The sequence below is a fragment of the Aythya ferina genome (genome assembly GCF_964211825.1).
Source record: "Aythya ferina genome assembly, chromosome: 2".
Classification (NCBI taxonomy): domain Eukaryota; kingdom Metazoa; phylum Chordata; class Aves; order Anseriformes; family Anatidae; genus Aythya; species Aythya ferina.
Window position 1 is genome coordinate 95,071,400 of NC_140297.1, and position 18,553 is coordinate 95,089,952.

The window sequence follows — 18,553 nt, forward strand, 5'->3', positions numbered from 1 at the left end:
GGTTGGCCGGGCTTACAGCTGCCCCACGGAGGCTTTGGGGGGCGGCAGGGGCTCCCCGCGGGCCCCCCGCCTTGGGGTCGACCCCCACGCTCGGAGCGGGTGCGAAGCCCACGGTGGGGCGCCGACCCTCGGAGTTGGCTCCTGCCCCGGGCTTGGGGAAAAAAGGACAGAGACATCCGCGCTCCCCTTTTCCGCTTTCTCCCTCCCCTCCCCTTCGCTCGCCCCCAGACAAACACTCTCATCCCAAAAAGCAGTGGCCCTGCGCCGTGCCGGCCCCTTGAGGCAGGGAAAGGAGAGTTGGAGGAGCCGCCACCCCGGCCGGATCGGGGAGCGCCCGGCCACGTCAAGGGAGCTGGGGACATCCCGGGCAGGTCACGGTGACAAGTCATTTCCTCCGAGGCGGCCGAGTCCCGCGGTCCCTCGCAGAGGGGTCCTTTGTCTACCGCTGCACCTTCCACCCGCCTCTCAGGGGAAAGGGGGGAGAGGAAAAAAAAAAACCAGCCCTCTTAATAGCGATGGTGGCAACAGACTGTTTGGGTCCTTGTATCCCCCCACACCTCAACATTTCCCTTAGTCCCCGCTGAAAGGGGCGGTTTGGAAGTTGTGACAGTCTACAAAAGCCCGCCAGGACACCCCGGCTCAGGGGCGAGAGCTTCGGGGCTTCCGTGCCCCCCGGCATCCACGTCGCCCCTTGTCGATTTGCGGGATTATTTATCGCCGACATCCCGAGGACTGGCGCGATGCCTCTGAGACTTGCCCCCGAGCGTCAGTCGGTCGGCGGGGCATAAGGAGGAGAGGGGGGAAGGAGGGGGGGGGGGAATCTCTGCGGGTATTATTATTTTTTTTTTCCTTTTCTTTTTAAATAAAGATTTCTGTGACGAACGACTAGGAGCCTTTTGACTTTTCAGCAAAGTTGTGTGTGTGTGTGTGCGTGGTGTGGCTTTGTGGGGTTGCTAGACATAGTTAGCATTTATTTATTTATTTATCTGTTTAGGTGGTGGGGAGGTTGCTTTTTTTTTTTTTTTTTTTTTTTCCTAGTGGTAAATTGTTACAAGTCGCCTGTCTACAGAGCCCACTTTTTCTCTCACGGCCACTCTCGTTTGTTCCCGAGTCCAACGACGACAAGGGGGACTCAATGCTAAAGGTGGAAAAACCCGGCACCGCAGTTGTTTTTGTTAAAAGGGGACACACTAAGGCTGCGAAACAGCAAAACCCCAATGTTGGACAGCTGTAAAATCGTGTAGACAGGTTGTCATACAGCAGTGGGGGCTTTTCTGAAAGGAGCCCATTGCTAAACATTAAATACACACACAGCACAGCACAGCAGCTGCGCGGACACACGCACACACACACACACACACACGCACGCCTGGAGGAAAGTGGCCCGGGCTGAGCTGCGCACCACGTGCTGCACCGGGGGGGCCGGCGGGGGCGCGGGGCGGCGCTTGCAGCTCAAGTGGATGCCAATCAAAACATCAACTTCAAATTGTATCTGAAAGATCAGCCTAGGACCTAAGGGCAGACACATCAGTTGGAGCTCAATTGTTGATCAGATCACATCTAAGGGATTTAGGAGCACAGAAGAGCCGAGATTTGAGGAAAGACACCCCACTGAATCCTTCCACACTCCTCCTCCTCCTCCTCCACACCTAGGTTGCAATATCTCTCTGACAGAAAGAAATCAGAACGAAAAAAGAAAATTACCGGCTCGATTTCTGTTCTCTCGCCCTGCCTGACTCCAGTAAAGAGGGGGGGGGGGGGGCGGGGGGGGGGGGGAGGAAAAAAAAAAAAAAGAGAGAGAGAGAAAGAAAGAGATCCTAAGAAGCCCGGGTTTGTTCCTCTCCCCTTCCCGGCTGTTCAAGTCTCCCTCCTCCCCTTTTCTTCCTTTTTTTTTTTTTTTTTTTTTTTTGGTATAATTCCCTCCCCCCCCCCCCCTTTTTTTTTGTATTATATATATATATTTCTGCCGCTTCTACCGCCGCCGCCGTCAGTGCCGCCGCCGCCGCCGTGCCCGCGCCCCGGAGATGTCCTTCCCCCAGCTGGGCTACCCGCAGTATCTCAGCGCCAGCCAGGCGGTGTACGGGAGCGACCGGCCCGGGGTGCTGGCCGCCGCCGCCGCCGCGGCAGCCGCCGCTGCCGCCGCTTCGGGCCGGCCGGCGGGCGCCGAGCTGGGCAGCGGATCGGCCGCTGTCACCTCGGTGCTGGGCATGTACGCGAGTCCCTACAGCGCCCCCAACTACAGCGCCTTCCTGCCCTACACCGCCGACCTCGGCCTCTTCTCCCAAATGGTGAGTGAGCACCGCCGCGCATCCTTCCTTCCTTCCTTCGTTCCTTCCTTCCCCCACCCTCCTGTACCCATTTCCCCCGCGTCCCTTCGGGCCGCCGATAGAGTCAGAGGGAGGGTGCGGGGGGCTGAGGTCCGAGCTCCGCGGGGTGGCGGAGGCCGCGGAGAGCGCGGCAGGGGCTGGGGACGGGGCGCAGGTCGTCCCCGCTGCCGCCGCCGGGCAAAACTCCTCCGAGTTTTGCTTCTCGGAGGGGGAAAGCAAGGATCCTGCGCCCTAGAAACTCGGCTGTTTCTTCTTGTTGTTATTGTTGCGGTTGGAGACGGGCGGTACCGATGGTGCTGCTGCCTCAGTGGGCTCTCCAGCCCGCTGCTCTTCCCATCGGGTCTTTTTCTTCCGTCCCGGGTTCCCCCCGAAAGGCCGAAGTGTGGTCTAGGTAGCTGCTACGTCCGTTTATTTTCGGGCATTTTCTTTAAGCTTTAAAAACTGTCCGCTCACTTCCCTGAACTTTTCCCACTCTGATTATGGCGAGACAGAATTTGCATCCAGCGAAGGAGGGCATCCACTTTCCATTATCCGTGTCGGGGCAGAAAGGCACATTGGCATTACCCCTAAATCAAATTACTGTTATCGTAGTTCTCCTCGCATTTTTTTTCATCCCCGTCAGAACGTAATAGGTAAAAAGTGAAAAATCTTTTATACTAATTGTTTTTCGTCTCTGGTGTCGCTGAAACGTTTTCTTTGCTCATGTCTGCAAATTTCTCAGCGGCGGTACGAATAGGTTCTACTTTATTTCTCAATACCCCTCTGCTCTCTCCCCTGAAACATAAAAGTGTGAATATTTATAACTAGGTGCATGCAAGGCATAACTTAGAGGGGTTTTTGATACATGTATGCGTGCAGGCAGGCAGATAGGCTGTTGAACAAGGGTCTTCGCCTGAAAGCGGCTCATTTTGTGCTGCAAACATTTCCTACGAAGGCAGTTTTAACAGCATGCGTTCCCTACTTTTTTAACCTTGATTTTGGAACGCAGTAAAAGTTGACACAGAAGCAATGAGTGATTTACAAGTGGCTTCTTCAAAAGAATTCCCAGCAGAGATCATAGAAATAATATAATTTCAGCAACAATAACAAAAGACAACGGAATAAAGGGGGTGCAGAAAGCCTACTCTGTAACACATTATAAAAATTGCATCGGACTTCTCCTTATGTATAAGCTTTGACTCTGAAATTAAAATACACGTTCGTTTATAAATGTTTGACAGAGTTAGATTAGTTTCTCTGGTGACATTTTTGAGAGGTTCATTTTTAAGGCTGACATAAAATTTCACAAGATTAATGCTATGGGTATATTTCTTGACTAGAAGAAAGCGACATTGTAGTAGGGAGAGAAAAAAAAAAAAAAAAAAAAAGGCTTTAAATGTTAGATACTCAGCAACAGTTTCCTTTCCTACTCGCAAAGGTATCCTGGTGTTTTACTACAGTAGTTCACCACGATGGCGATATTTTGAGATAAATTCTACGATTCCGAGCATTTGGAAAATAAGATTTAAAATATTAAGTTAATATCTGGGCTATTTGCGGTAATAATGAGGCCTAATGAGCTTGCTAGAAAGATAAAATGTTATTTAGCAAAACACCTGATGGGATAATTTGACTTGCTGTGTTTTACTACTGATGATAAAAAGAATATTGATTGCAAATAAATCACCGTCTCTAAACGCTTGTAAACAATTTGTGTTTGTTCTGCTCAGATCAAAGCAAAACTTATAAGATAAAGTATCTGCATATACATATTCTACAGTACACGGATCATCCTGCATTCCAGAGTTTAAAGGCTTTTGTAACACTTGGAAGTTAATATTTTACACCAGATTCCCAGAGTATTATTGTGTGTGTGCTGGGGGGGATGCTTGTGTGTGGAAAACCTCTCATATGAGAATTGCATTCGCGCTGAAGTTGTGCGTTCATCTCCCCAGCCACGTCTCACACCAACTCCTTTTAAAGGCAGATCTGGAGCCAAATAAGAATGCTCTGAATGCATCTGTAATATCCTCCTGGATATTTTGCAGATAAATGCAACATTGTGAGAAGGCATTAGTTGGTAACTCTGGTGTAATACCTGCTTTCTCTGCCCGATAATTTTGAGCACACAGTAAATTGTCTCATTGAGGTGAATGTGAACTTGCTGCATTCCCACTGATTAGATTTGGTTTGGGGAGAAAACATGCATTATGTCTAGCATAACCCAGCTGAGTCCTTCTTTCCTGTCTCTGCAAGAAGGGGGGATCATTTGGGAATTCCTCTGCTTGATGTAAACGTGAAAAGCCTGGAGCGGGGAGGGCTGAATCTGACTGTGAAGGCCCTCTGCACTACTCAAAGGCGTATTCTGGCTCCCAGAGTAGCCTATTCAGCTCTGTTAGAGACACTAATGAGATAACTGATGTGCTTTTTCCTCTCCGCTTGTCTGAACGTGTTGCAGGGTTCCCAGTATGAGCTGAAAGATAATCCTGGTGTCCACCCTGCTACCTTTGCTGCCCACACTGCCCCCGGCTATTATCCTTATGGACAGTTCCAGTACGGGGACCCAGGACGACCCAAAAATGCCACCCGGGAGAGCACCAGCACCCTCAAGGCCTGGCTCAATGAGCACCGCAAGAACCCCTACCCCACCAAGGGTGAGAAGATAATGCTGGCCATCATCACCAAGATGACCCTCACCCAGGTCTCCACTTGGTTCGCCAATGCCCGCAGGCGGCTCAAGAAGGAGAACAAGGTGACCTGGGGATCCCGGAGTAAGGACCAAGAAGATACCAACCTCTTTGGCAGTGACAATGAGGGAGACCCCGAGAAGAATGAAGACGATGAGGAGATCGACCTGGAAAGCATAGACATAGACAAAATTGATGAAAATGACGGGGAGCAGAGCAACGAGGAAGAGGAGGAGAAGCCTGATCTCCTGAGACAAAGCAGTGAAGAGGATCACTTGGAAAAAGACAAGGATTTGGCACTGTCAGGGTCTGAAGGGCTGAAACCCAAAGATGCACTGGCCATGGTGAAGGAGGCCTCTGACAACAGCACACGAATCATCAGCCCTGGGGGACAGAGCAACTTGCAGATGCCATCTCACAGCAAACCCAAGATTTGGTCTTTGGCAGAGACAGCAACCAGCCCTGATGGCGGCCTGAAATCCTCCCCTCCTCCACCCCCTCCTCCCCAGGTTAACCACACTTCTCCACAGATCCAGCATCCTGCTTTTCTCCCCAGCCATGGACTCTATACGTGCCAGATTGGCAAATTTCACAACTGGACAAATGGGGCTTTCCTCACACAGAGTTCCCTGCTAAATGTGAGGTCCTTTTTGGGAGTAAATCACCACCACGCTACTCACCACAACCACCACCTCCAGGCCCAGCAACAGCCTTCTGTTTTAACAGCAACCCTGGGAGCCCTAAGCAGTGAAAAACCTTCAGAGAGGACCAGTCCCAAACACCTAGGTAATGTCCCAGGCAGCCATTTCCCTTCTGCCCCACCACATGCACACCAGCTTCTTGAGGGATGGTGTCAGGTTCAGCCCCAGTGTAACTGACTGCTTTTGATGGTGTTACAGACAGTATAGCCTGGTACTGAATTTTGCTTGCAGCATGTTGGTTGTATGCATTAAATCCATTTCATATGGGCTATTACATTCTCACCCTACACACCCATTAGACAATTTAAGAATGACAGAATAGGCCTGCAAAAGTATGCTCTTCCCTCCTTCCTGATGGTCACTGATGGTCCAAAGCATGGCAAGAAAAGCTTGTGTACTCCTTAAATATTGAAAATAAGTGATTACAACCATGCACTTGTGTTGTATGTATGCAAATGTACATGCAAACATGTACAACTACACGTGTCCTAACAAGTGGGGCAGAGGGAGATGAGTTTTTTGCACACTGTACAGATTTTTGTTGGTTTTATTCTAATTATTTTCCCTTGTTTTCTGTCTCCTTCTAGAAAGAGAAAATGTACCAAGAACCGAATCCCCACCTCAGCCACTCAAATCGCCCTTCCAGCCTGTCCGTGACAAGTGAGTTTGTTTGTTTGTTTTCACTGAAGGAATGTTACTTATGCGAAAACAGAGTGCTTGAATAATAAAGACTAATTATAACACCTAATCAGCACCATAATACTACATACAGAAAACAAGAACAACATAGAAGTTGCTGTAATCTTTTCAAAGTTAGGCTAAATTACAATTGTACATAGCCAGACTTTAACTTTTCTGAAACTTAACAGACCTCAAAGATCTTGTGTTAATTACATTAATGACAAAGATTTCTGTGCAGTTAACTAATAGTAGGATATTATAGCAATAGTCAGGCGATTATAGGAAAGGACTCTCTCTCTCTTTTTTTTTTTTTTTTTTTAACTGAAAGTTTGTTACGTCTTTTTTTTTTCCTTCCTCCTTTCCCCCCTGCAGCTCTTTGGCTCAGCAAGAGGGAACACCGAGAATTTTAACAGCTCTCCCTTCTGCTTGATTAAGTGGTTTGCTGAGAAAAAAAAAAAATAATAATAATAAAAATTACAGAGACTGGTATTAAGGACAGAAAAAAAAAAAAAAAAAAAGGAAACGATATAAACGACTCCCATCAATCTCTTTTTTGCAATAAGGTGGTGCAAATCCATAAAAGCGATTACACAAATCTGTAGATGGATCCCCTTCTTCATTGTACCAATTCAGATCGTGTTATTCTAACCATTCTTGGGTTATTTGGTAAATGTTTCCCATGTGTTTGTGTTTTTTCTGTATATAGAGTGATTTCAGATTGTAAATAGCGCGTCAGCAAAACTTGTCTAAATCATATATTTTTGTCTAATAAACTAAATGAAATTATGAACTCTCTTCAGGTATGTATTCTCTGTTGCTGCAGATCTTAAAAATATATTACAAATCTATTCAAACATTTATAATTGCTTTCTAAAATGTCAAGAGATTTTGCCTTCACATAAATGAAATTTACTATACCAAATTCAAGCTTTTAAGGACTCTCATGGCTATTTTATCAAAAGCAAACTGCAACCTTCCCTTTCATACACGTAAATTTAAGAATCTCAGTGAAGCTAGTTCTTGAGTAGTGAAATTAAAGTTGTTCCTTTTAAATTGTGATGAATCAGATGTGTCCTGTACTATCCATTTTTTTCTGCATATAAATGGATCTGACTTTCACTTATGTTATAAAATATATTCTTGAAAATGAAAGGGGGAAGTATTCTCACAGTTCCCTAGTGTATAACTTTGCTGTCCAGACCAGTTACTACACTGGATCAGAAGGTTTATTGCTTTAGCACACATTCTGACGAAAGCCGAAAAATATTGGATTAGGACAGAATTTGTAACGATTTACTCTTTAAATAAATACAAGAGGAAACGTAACGATGAAAGATTTTTCCGTGTGAGATTAAGCACAATTTTACCACGGAGAAATGGCAGCTCTGGCACTTCCCAGAAGAAAGTACTCAGATTCCGATCTGATGGTTAAAAAGAGACTAAGACAATCTATCTGTTTATAAAGGCATTAATCTTCCAAAGACGGTCCGTTAAAATGTGTAATATTTTGAGTGTTTACTTCTTTTTTTCTCCTAAATGAGAACACTAAATGAGCATTGAGGTGCTAATAAGATACCAGATGGTTGTTGATGGTGGAAAATGGAAAGAAGCAGCTGGGAAAGTCATTAAGAAATAATGTGGTGACGCCCTACCCAAACCGAACCAACCTCAACCTTGTCGGAAACAAGATGAGATTTTCCAATAAAATATTAATAAAAATCTTGTCAGAGATCAGAAAATTGATCTTGATTTAGCTGCACAATTAACGCAAGTAAAGACTGGTCTAGGGAAACTATCACTTAGAGATTTGTTGACGAAGTAGTGGAGGCGGTGGACTTCAGGTTTTGCGTTTTTCAGATGGATCAGAGAAATAGATCAGGCGAGGTAGATTTGTGCGGGCTGGCTAGAGGACTGAAACGTTCAGCTCCCTGTCTTCTGAAAAGGGTCCCATTTTGACATCCTGCGGTTTCTAGCATACCATCAGTTAGTTTGCTTTCTGACTTCTCGTTGTTTGCTTTTTCCTCAATCGCAGGCAGCGTTTGCTACCGTTTCCAACAAGAGAGTATATTGCAGTTTTAAAGAAACCATAATAACTCAGCTTTTTTTTTTTTTTTTTTTTTTTTTTTTTTGGGGGGGGGGGGGGGGGAGAGGAAGGAAGGAAGAGAGAAGACGTCCTGTTAAATAAAATAAAACAAAATAAAAACACTTCACGCCTGTAAATCCAAACAGCGCGTCAGAAGAGTACCAGTGTAAACTTGACCGAATTCCTCTCTCTTTCATCTTATTTCCAAAGCAATAGATTCCCAAATTCGCGGCGCGGGCCGGATCGGGCCCCCCGCTGCCCGTTTGACCGTCCCAAACCGGCACCTTTCGTTCAGAGCTGGCATTGGCGGAGCGCGCAGGGCCGCCCTGCCAGGCTAAGCGAACAGGGCGATGCCAAGCTGGCTTGGGAGAATAGGAAAAGGGATCGCTTCGCGGCTTAGAAACGTTAAGAAGGGGCTTTGCGGAGGGCAAGGGAGTGCAGGTGCGGGTGCACTCCCGCTCCCTGCCCGCCGCCAGTGCGGGACCGAGCGGGGCCGGGCAGAGCCGAGTTTTGGGCAGGCTTTGGGCACGTTTTGGCAGGCTTTATGGGCAGGCTCGCAGCGCCCTCTGTGGGCTACGGGCGGCGCCGTCTCCTGGTCCGGCGCAGGGGCAGCCCGAGGTGCGGCCCCGACCCGAGCTCAGCCGGGCCGGGGGCAGGCTGCCCGCCTTGATTACAGCCAGAAAACCCGCAACGTCCTCCGCAGGGGGGGCCTCCAGCTCTGGTCACCCTCTGGACACTGAGGATTCCCACGCGTCGATGTTCGGCACTTTTCCTCTTTGGGGAACCTCATCATCTCTAGAGCAGGATCTCCTGCAAAACTTCAGTATATTTTTTTCCTTAGTTGCTTGCTTTTTTTTTTTTTCTTTTTCTTTTTCCCTCACAACGCCAACGTATATCCTCATTTCCCTCCTGGGCCAGCTGACGGGGTTTACGGCAGGGGGCGGATAAAGACCCGCGGGGCGACCGCTCGCCACCGCCTGTCCCCGGGGAACCCGCTGCCTCTACTGGGCGAAGCCCCCGGCTCCCTCCTTCCCCATGCTGGTGAGGGCACAACCGTGCCGTGCCGTGCATCCCCCGGGGCCGCAGGTGCGCGCTCGGACGGCGGGTACAGGCTCCCCAATCCTCTCCCTTGTGCCCTCCCAAAGTTTCAGGACGGAGGCTTCCCCGTGGCACAGCGGGGAAGTGCTACCAGCAGCTGCAGAGTGAGCACTATTTGAGTCATTTCGGTTAGGCACGTTCTTGCCGTTCTTGGGTGCACGCCGAAACGCCCAGCAATCCCACAGGACCATCGCCTCAACCCGGCTGCTACCTGCAGCAGAGAGACGGCTTCGTTCGCTCTCCCCCCCCACCCCAGCCACCGAGGAGGTTTCAGAGAAAGCGGCCGCTTCGCGCAGCCCACCGAAGGGGCCACCTCTGCACGGGGGCTCCCGGCTAGCCCCGCTGCGGGGCCGGGGGCGCCCTGCGCCCCGCTGCAGCCTGAGAGCCGAGTGAGGGCTCCATATTTCCTCGCTTTGCCTTGTCACGTGAGCGATGCTAGGAATGAGCCTTTACGTCACGTTGGCAGAGAAAATAATTTCTAGTTTTTCTGTCATATTTTCCGTTTTCAGCGAGATCCACCCTGGCAGGCGTACACCAGCAAATACCACATGGTAGGGAGGGTAATAAAGGAACAGCTTAAGCTAAACGGTTCGCCTTAATTGGGAATGCGTTGGGCTGATAAGAGTAAATTGGAAAGTCCTCGTTTCCTACTTTTTTTTTTTTTTTTTTTTTTTTTTTTTCCTCGTCATGACGGGACTCGAACCTGATAAATAAAGTCGATAGGAAAATTTGCTCTGAATTGGATGCGAGTTGCATGGAGTAATGCTTTTAGAACAACAACCAAGCGCCAAGATATATTTTCTCGCTATTTAAAAGGGCGGCAGAAAACATTTTACGTACATGTTTCCATAATCCTCTATCCCCTCCCTCCCTCCCCCCCCCCCGGTGAAACTTGGCTCGCTTTCTTGTTTCTCTTATTATTTACTTAGCATTAACAGAAGAATGGCAGAAATCTGTGAAGAAAGAACACCGAAAAGTTGATATAATCCCGAGTTCAGCAAATTCTGAAATTTGCAATTGCCAGAACACACTAAAAGCAAACGGGAGCTTTACGGGGATTTAGCTTTGTCACTGAGACGTAGTTATGAAACGTGCTCATTGGTATGCGTGCCTCATTTTTTATTCTTTTTCTATTTTATTTTTAAAAGAAGTCTATTTTTAACTGGGGGAAAAAAAAAAAAAAAAAGCACGGAGAAAAGGAAAGAGAAAATTAGTAAGGGTGTATGTGCTTAAACAGGCTCGTCTTTAAGATTGTTATCACTCCAAGCTCCTGTCAGCCCTTTTGTTGCTTCGGTTGAGTTCTTGACGTGCTTACTCCGAAACTTGAGCAGCTCCGAAGCCGGGAAGCCGCTGCCGACGACTGCAAGACGCTCCTGCGGGGGCGCGCTCCCGAGCCCACGGGGTGCCGGCGGGAGTCCCGCGCCGTACCCAGGCCGTGCCGTGCCGTGTCTTTGGCTCGGGTCTCGCTAGATCGCCCGGTAACTTTCATTGTATTTTCTTCCCCCCCCTATTCTTTTCATGGGCGCCGATCAATTATTCACAAGCACATTTATCTCCCCTACAATATGGAGAATTCATATTCATATCTCTGTTTTAGTGGCCTGACACTGATTAATGTAATATGCGCCGCGGCTCCGAGTGCTGCCCCTCTCTATGAATCATGCACTATAAAGTTTCAATCGTCCTTGCGGATGAGACTATTACAAAGAGTGCGACGCCGAGGGGGCGGGGGAGGCGGTGGCAGGGACAAAATGTCTTTCCGTCGCTGCCGGCCGCTGGCCCAGTGCTAAACTGCCTCACTCACTCAAGGAACCCGGGGACCGGCGGGAGACAATGTGGGTCCTACACCGCTGCTGCCCAGAGGGGCTCCACCCCCCCCGGGGCCGCCCCGTCAGGTGGGCGCTGGGGGCCGGGAAGGGACAGGGGTAGGGGCAGGGCCTGGGGTGCACTGGGCTGGTTCCCGGAGGCCGGGCCCCTGCTGCAGCTCGAGGGGGAAGGCGTTAAAGAGAGTCTCGAGTTCCAGTGTTGTTATATATATCTCTATATTTCGGTATTTTTATTTTTTCAATTCTTGAATGTCCTTAAAAGGCGAGGTGTAAAGAAGCTGGCAGAGGAGCGCTGGAGAGGCTGCAGGCACTCGAACAGCGCAGGGAAAGGGCTAGTGAGTGCTTTGCCAAGGGGTTGGCCAAACGCAAGCTTCCAAAGGCAGCCACTGGCCTGCACTCAGGGACGGGGTCACCTCTCTGGTCCAGCAGCCGCCTCACTCTCAAATCCCACATTTTGCACCACCTGTCTCCCCACCACCCCATCTGGGAAACAGGCATTGGAGAGGAGACACTGGGCCCACTCACACCACCCAACTTTCCACTCTGGATAAAGTCATCATAGCCCAAAAGGGCCAGTGCAAGTCCATGTGGAACTGGAAGGTGTTCAAGGCGGATGCAGGACACACCAGGCAGGACTCTCTGTCCCCACCAGGAAAGGCCATGGGGGCCCAGCAAGGAGGCACATGAGGCCTGATTCCAGTTTTTGAGCCACAAAGTTTTACATTTCAGCAGTAAATTTTACCTGGGACTAAAAAATCAAGTAAAACAGTGGAACATGTAATAAACATGGTCTGTGTGACATGTTTGCTGGTGAAAAGTTACATAAATGACTCACAGCGAGGTTGGTGTTCCCAATTGTGTGGTGCCCCCATGCAGTTTTGTTCATAGTTTGCCCATAAAACCAGCCATGTGTACAGGAATCGCTGGAAGTACCAGGAGACTGAAAACCCCACAGAAATAGGTATTCAAAATTTAAGAGTTAGAAAATATGAGCTCTTAAAACTAAACAATGTACTTCTGTGAGGAATTAATTTACTCGAGTCCCGTCACCATTATTAATATTAGTTTTGGCTTCTCTTTTGTGTATATGAAGAGAATACACTTATGGGTGTTTTTTTTTTTTTTTTTTTTTTTAAAAAAAAAAAGGAATAAAACCCTACATCTTTTATCTGTTTTTACTTACTTTAACTAGCATTGCAGACATCCATCACGTTTGACAGCAAAACTTGTTTCCCAACATGTTCATTTGGAATCAAACTAATGCAAAAATGCAAACTCAGGCACACACCGAGTGCCGGTCTTGCCTCTCCTGAGAGAAGAGAAAGCCCCAATGTAAACTCCATGAAGAATTAAAGACGAGTTTAAAAAGTAACATTTATTTTTATTCCAGATTTATGGCTGACCCGTAGATAATTAAAGGTTTTATTTTGAGCTGTTGGCCCCACACAATACATTGTCCTTTGTTGCTGTGCAAGTAGCGCTTTCCCTGTGCTGCCTACGGTTCAAAAACAATGAAGCAATCCATTTATTTTGTTGGTCAATTGTAGCACAAAGTGAGGTGGTCAGTGTGGAAAGTTTATCACTGTCTTGTCCCTTTGGAAGAGGCAGAGCATTCACACACCCTCTGCCCCAGTACACAAATGTCAGTCTTTTTGCAGGCTGCTGTTTTCCTTTTGAAGATGCCGATGGTGTCTCTGATCCACTAATCCATTTATCCAGTTTCATGAGTGCATTGGCTGAATACGTTCACAATAGCCTTGCCCAGCTGGAAACAAGAAGTCAGGGAGTGCAGCCGGCACACCCACCAGTGCCTGACACCGCTCTCAGATGAGGATCGAGCGCTTGTCTCAAAAAAACACCCATCTCGACCCAAAACAACCCCCCCTGAAGCCCCTAGCCTGCCGCAATGCACCCAACCCTGCGATCCTATCCTTCCTTAGAGTAGAAATATTTTTAGCACCATCTATAGCATGTTACAGGCTTGTATTATCTTCATGATACTCAGCTGTATCAGTGAGGGCTGAAGCATGCTTGACGAAAAAAAGAAATACCGTGGGGACTCTGCAAACAAGTGCACATTAAAGAAACTGGTCAGTTACTGCCAAAGGGCAGGGGGCACATGAGAGACAGTGGGCAGCGGGTTTCCATTTGTGTTTAGTGCTGTGCCGTTATTTGCCAGCTTTTTATTACATTTTAAATGTATGTTTAATTACCAGTGTTATTGGTAATAACAGAATGTTTGAAAATATTAAATACATTTGTGGGCTTGTGTGAAAAAGAAGTTAAAAGGTGTTCAGTGCACAGAATGTTAAAAAGATCTCACAATGAAGTGATTAACATTTTTATGAATAAAATTAATCACGCATTAACTCTGCAGCTCAATACATCTGAATGCCAAATGTTGCACAGCAGCCCTTTCCCCTAAACCCAAGAATTTTGGATGCAGTGTTGACCCACATCAAACACTGTCTATTAGTAATAGCAGTGTAGTTATGAGAAGATATTTTAATAATGTACATTTACATTTGAGGCAAGCAAATAAAAAGGAGAAAATAAATTGGGGGTATTTTGTCAGGTTTTGTGAGGACTGGTAGGCACATAAAACATTAAGAAGCAATCAACAGAGGCAACTGTTGGAGAAAAAAAAAAAGTTTACGTGGCACTGGTGGAGGCAAATAGCAAAGTCACCATAGTAAACAGATGCCAGGGGATTGTGCCTGACTCTCATTGGCTCTTATTAGTGCACTCATTGTTCTGTGCAAAGCTTATTAGGTTTTAAGATGGGAGCTTACCATTATTAAAATTTCCACTGTGTCAGATAATAAAATGTGATCTCCCTCTCCCTTCTTCCCGCTCTCTCTTCCTCCGTGTGTGTGCGCGTGTGTGTGTTTTCTAATCTCTTGCCACTGTGGTTTTGGGATTATTCCAGCAGACTGTACAAAGGGAAGCAAAGGCATCTGAAGTGTCACTCTACAGCTGTGGCAAAGTAACAGAATTTCCATTTTGTTGATGCTCCCAGCACATGTGTGCAGCAGAAGGTGATATCAAAGGAGCCGTTCTTCCTCAGTTCTGCACATTATTTTTCACTGCTGTGGCGAATCTCTCTGAGCTCCGTGAACCAATAAAACAACGGTCCCTGTTTGAGTTGATATATTAATATTTACTGAGGATTTGCAAGGTCGGGGCTAAATGTCAGCAGATTGCTGGGGCAGTACTGTGGGGAATAATTAAACAAATCTCACAGCAGTTCAGCCTACTAACATCTTTATTAATCTTTTTTTTTTTTTTTTTTTTTTTTTTTCCTGAAACAGTATACTGAAATACTGCTTTTTCTATCTTAGTGAAGATTTGGGAAATTTAATAATAGAATCCTAGTTTGGAAGTATTTGTTTTTGACAGCTTCTTGGCCCACTCACCAACAGATGTTAGTTAGTTGGAAAGGCTATGATGTGTGAATTATCACCAAGCTGCTGGGATTCTCACCTGCCTCTCCATCAAATTCATCTTGACCAGTCTGCCAAGCACAATAACATTGCAGCGATAAATGGAAACCCAAATTGGCTTCATTAAGCAGTGAGTCCACTTGTCTAAGAGAAGAAACTGGAGGACCTCATCCAGTATGCATGTCTTCCTTAACGTGATTATAGCATGCACTTTAGTACAACTTAGACAATTCTCTTTAATAAGCTTCATAATTAGTGTTGGGATGCCTCATTACAAGTTATTGCCTGTAGCAGTCCTTGGCCAAACAGCCCTCTCAATCTGATTTATTTTATTTTATTTTATTATTTTATTTTATTTTATTTTATTTTATTTTATTTTATTTTATTTTATTTTATTTTATTTTATTTTATTTTATTTTATTTTATTTTATTTTATCAGGCAGCAGGAGCTGTCTAGAGCTTTTTGTTTGTATAATGGGGACTTGCATTAAGCCCCCAGTGTAAAAATACCACAAGGAAATTAATTGCTTCTGTGCAGATTCACCACAGATGTGTCCTGTTATGGGGAATGGAATATTTCTGACATTGCTATACTGCAGTGTGTTGGAAAAAAAAAAAAAAAGTCTGGAATAGCTACAAATGCAAACATATTAGCATCCATATAGATTCCTTATGTTGTAGCTGAAAACAAGGAGATTTTTAAAGTGTGTCAGAACCTTTAAGCCTTTTTTGAAAGAAAGTAGATGAATTTTATTTTATTTTATTTTATTTTATTTTATTTTATTTTATTTTATTTTATTTTATTTTATTTTATTTTATTTTAATATTCCAAACCTACTAATAAAATACACATGTCCATGTATTCTGTTTGGTACTGGCTGATAAATGTGCTACTTAAAATAACACACACGAGGAGTGCGGTGACTCAACGCAATAAGAAGGCTGACACACAAAGCCGCCCTCAAGGTCAGTGGTTTGTTATCTATCACTGTTGGTCAGGTTGTGAATCACAGCTGCAAGTTTCAGCAAGTTAAGGGGAGGAGGAGCATTTAGAGTGCTTGCCCTGTGGAAAAGAAAAGCTGAGCTGGTGGTTTGTTAGCTGCATCTGAACATCACCCTGCAGCTTCTGGGTAATGCCCATTCCCCTGTCACTAAAGCAAAGCTGGAAAGTGCCTTGATCCAGATACAAGCGCTTTGATTTACTTGTTAGAATTCAGGTGGAAGGGTTTAGGGTTAGCAAGTCCACCACAGCAGAGCCTCATAGCACTGCCCTCTCTTTATTCAGATCGATTTCTTTCATCTCAATCCTTGTAAACTTTGGTTTTGACTTTGGGCTGATTCATCTGTTACAGTTTAATTTGCCTAGTGACATCACTATTATTAATCAAATATTAGCAATTCACTTCACAACAATTACAAGAATGAAACACACATTTAGAATAATATAATGTGGGAGCTGTGGCACTTGGCTAGAAATAATTATTTATATTCTTCATGTGTGAATGTGAAGGGGATTCCTGCATCTACTAATTCTAGGTGCTACTAAATAAAATAATAATAATTATAACATAAATAAATAAAAAGCAAGAAGCAACTCTTCTTCTAAAATTCAGGGTATTGCCTGTCCAGTAATGACACAATAGCTGAAGTGATAAACCTCTTTTAGCCAAGAATGACTCAGGGTAGATTTTCTAAGTAATTGCAGCATGGAAAATTCATGGATAGGTGAAATTTGTGCAGGCCCACAGAATCTACAAGAGAAACACTTCACAGGTTTTAATAAATATATTAATTAAGCATGATTTCATGGAAATCTCTACGTTAACAGCAAGCAGTAGTGGGAACGTGCAAGTTACATAATCAGATCAGACCAGCATTCAGTTTTACCACACTGCATTTCCTAGGATCTTTTACCAGATGTTTCAGAACAAAGGGTAAGATAAACTGTACAGACCACACCACAAATACTTACTTTTAAATTAAGTTTTTTGTTTTGTTTTGTTTAAATGCCATTTTTATGGTTCTTCTGTGATGGTAACACCTTGCCCAAATTCTACTCTTTTTAGTCTATCAAAGACCAGACAGCTCAGACATACAATCCCAGGGGGAATGATTAGTATTTTCCTGTGTCTTGCAATAGCAGTACCTGGAAACCTCTTAAAAATGTCTTTGTATAATGTAGAAGAAAGCCCCTTGTCTTAGAAGAGGTGAAATTCTACTAGATGGGATCTGCACAAAATGCAGCAAAGAAACACTATCTCTGTGATATTGGCAGAGGACAGAAGTGCAGAGGTAGAGAAGTGGTTTCCTCAAGTTGCTGATTTGTTTATGGCAGGAATGAGAATCCGAAACTGAGAATTAGGATTTTCAATTCACAGAGACTCAAGTATTAGGGGATATTTCAAAGATTCACAGGGACTGCAACTGAATGGTGGAGCCAGAACTGGTACCTTTAAACTGAACCCACAGCCTCATAATATATTCACCACAGTGTTTTCAACTCATAAGACACAGGTGCAAACATATTAACTCTGATATCTTACACATTGAAATTCATATTTAGCCATGTGAGATAAAACAAAACAAAACAAAACAAAACAAAAAAAACAGTCTGGTATTTACAAATTGTGCTTATTCTCACCAAAATCAGTGTAAAGGACATCCTTTAGGCTTAAGCTTTAAGACCAAGGTGGTTTATATTGTTGTTGTTGATATTTTTTTTAGAACTTTTTTTAGAAGTTGCTTTTTTAAAAAAAAAAAAAAAAAGAGAATGCGCTTTTTAATAAACTCTTTTCTAATAATGCCAAACAAATACTTTAAGTCTTTGTATAAAAATATAAGTAATTTGCAATTTCGTATACAAAATTATTTGTAAATAAGATAATTTTAGAAAATGAGAAAATTATTTTGGATGTTAAACCTTGAAAAATACTGTGTTGTCAAGTGAGATTATGATAATTATGTCCATACATGTTCTCCTATACCCACAGAGGAAAAGAGAAAATGGATACTTTTCTTCATCTGAGCCAGGCATGTTTTAGGGTGTGTGAGAGAGTAGGAAGCTTAGGAGGGTATCAAAAATACTTCACTGTTTCTCAGATTGTCAGCAGTTTGGAACCAGATTGAGAAAATAAATTTAACAATTCTGATAAATGTCACAACACACACACACACAATACAAAGTTTTTATCAGGAAAGAGAATTTAAGGAATTTAAGAACAAAAGAGAACAAAGCAGGGTATCTTTTTGAAAAAAAGAGTGGGATACAATGAAGAAATTAGTGGTGATGATGCCTCAAAGTAGGATTAGAATATAGATTCAAGTGCTAAAGGAAGAGATAAACATCCTTTGAGGGGAATAGGCTATGGAGGTGAACAAACTGTGTATCTCCTGTGGGTTATTTTTCAGAAACTGAACTTCATAGGAATGCTTTAACTCAACATTTCTCTTTGGAGAGGAGTAACTTGAGGTAAGATATACATTCCTTCTTAAGTTACATTTTCTCTGTATACCAACTTAACAAGAAATGAAAACAGTGGAGCAGAAGAGGAATTGAAAACCAATTCATGTCACCAACTAATTTCTTTTTTAAATGTATTTTATTTTTAATTTATATATACTTCTTACATACAACTTTATATGTTGTATATGTGTGTACATGTGTATGTTAGAGACAAAAGACATAATTCCCCTAAGCCTTGCTCAAAAGGGTTGATCTGTGAGTCTAA

At 44.6% G+C, this 18,553-nt stretch overlaps 1 protein-coding gene across 1 annotated transcript; it reads left to right on the forward strand.

Annotated features, from left to right (window-relative positions):
• Positions 1-1,521: 1,521 nt before the first annotated feature.
• IRX1 (iroquois homeobox 1) lies at positions 1,522-7,159 on the forward strand. The gene is made up of 5 exons (XM_084508872.1): positions 1,522-1,741; positions 1,992-2,288; positions 4,765-5,779; positions 6,282-6,354; positions 6,748-7,159. The coding sequence occupies exons 2-5, from the start codon at positions 2,025-2,027 to the stop codon at positions 6,803-6,805; spliced, it is 1,410 nt and encodes a 469-aa protein (XP_084364998.1). The 5' UTR covers positions 1,522-1,741; positions 1,992-2,024; the 3' UTR covers positions 6,806-7,159.
• The last annotated feature ends 11,394 nt before the right edge of the window (positions 7,160-18,553 follow it).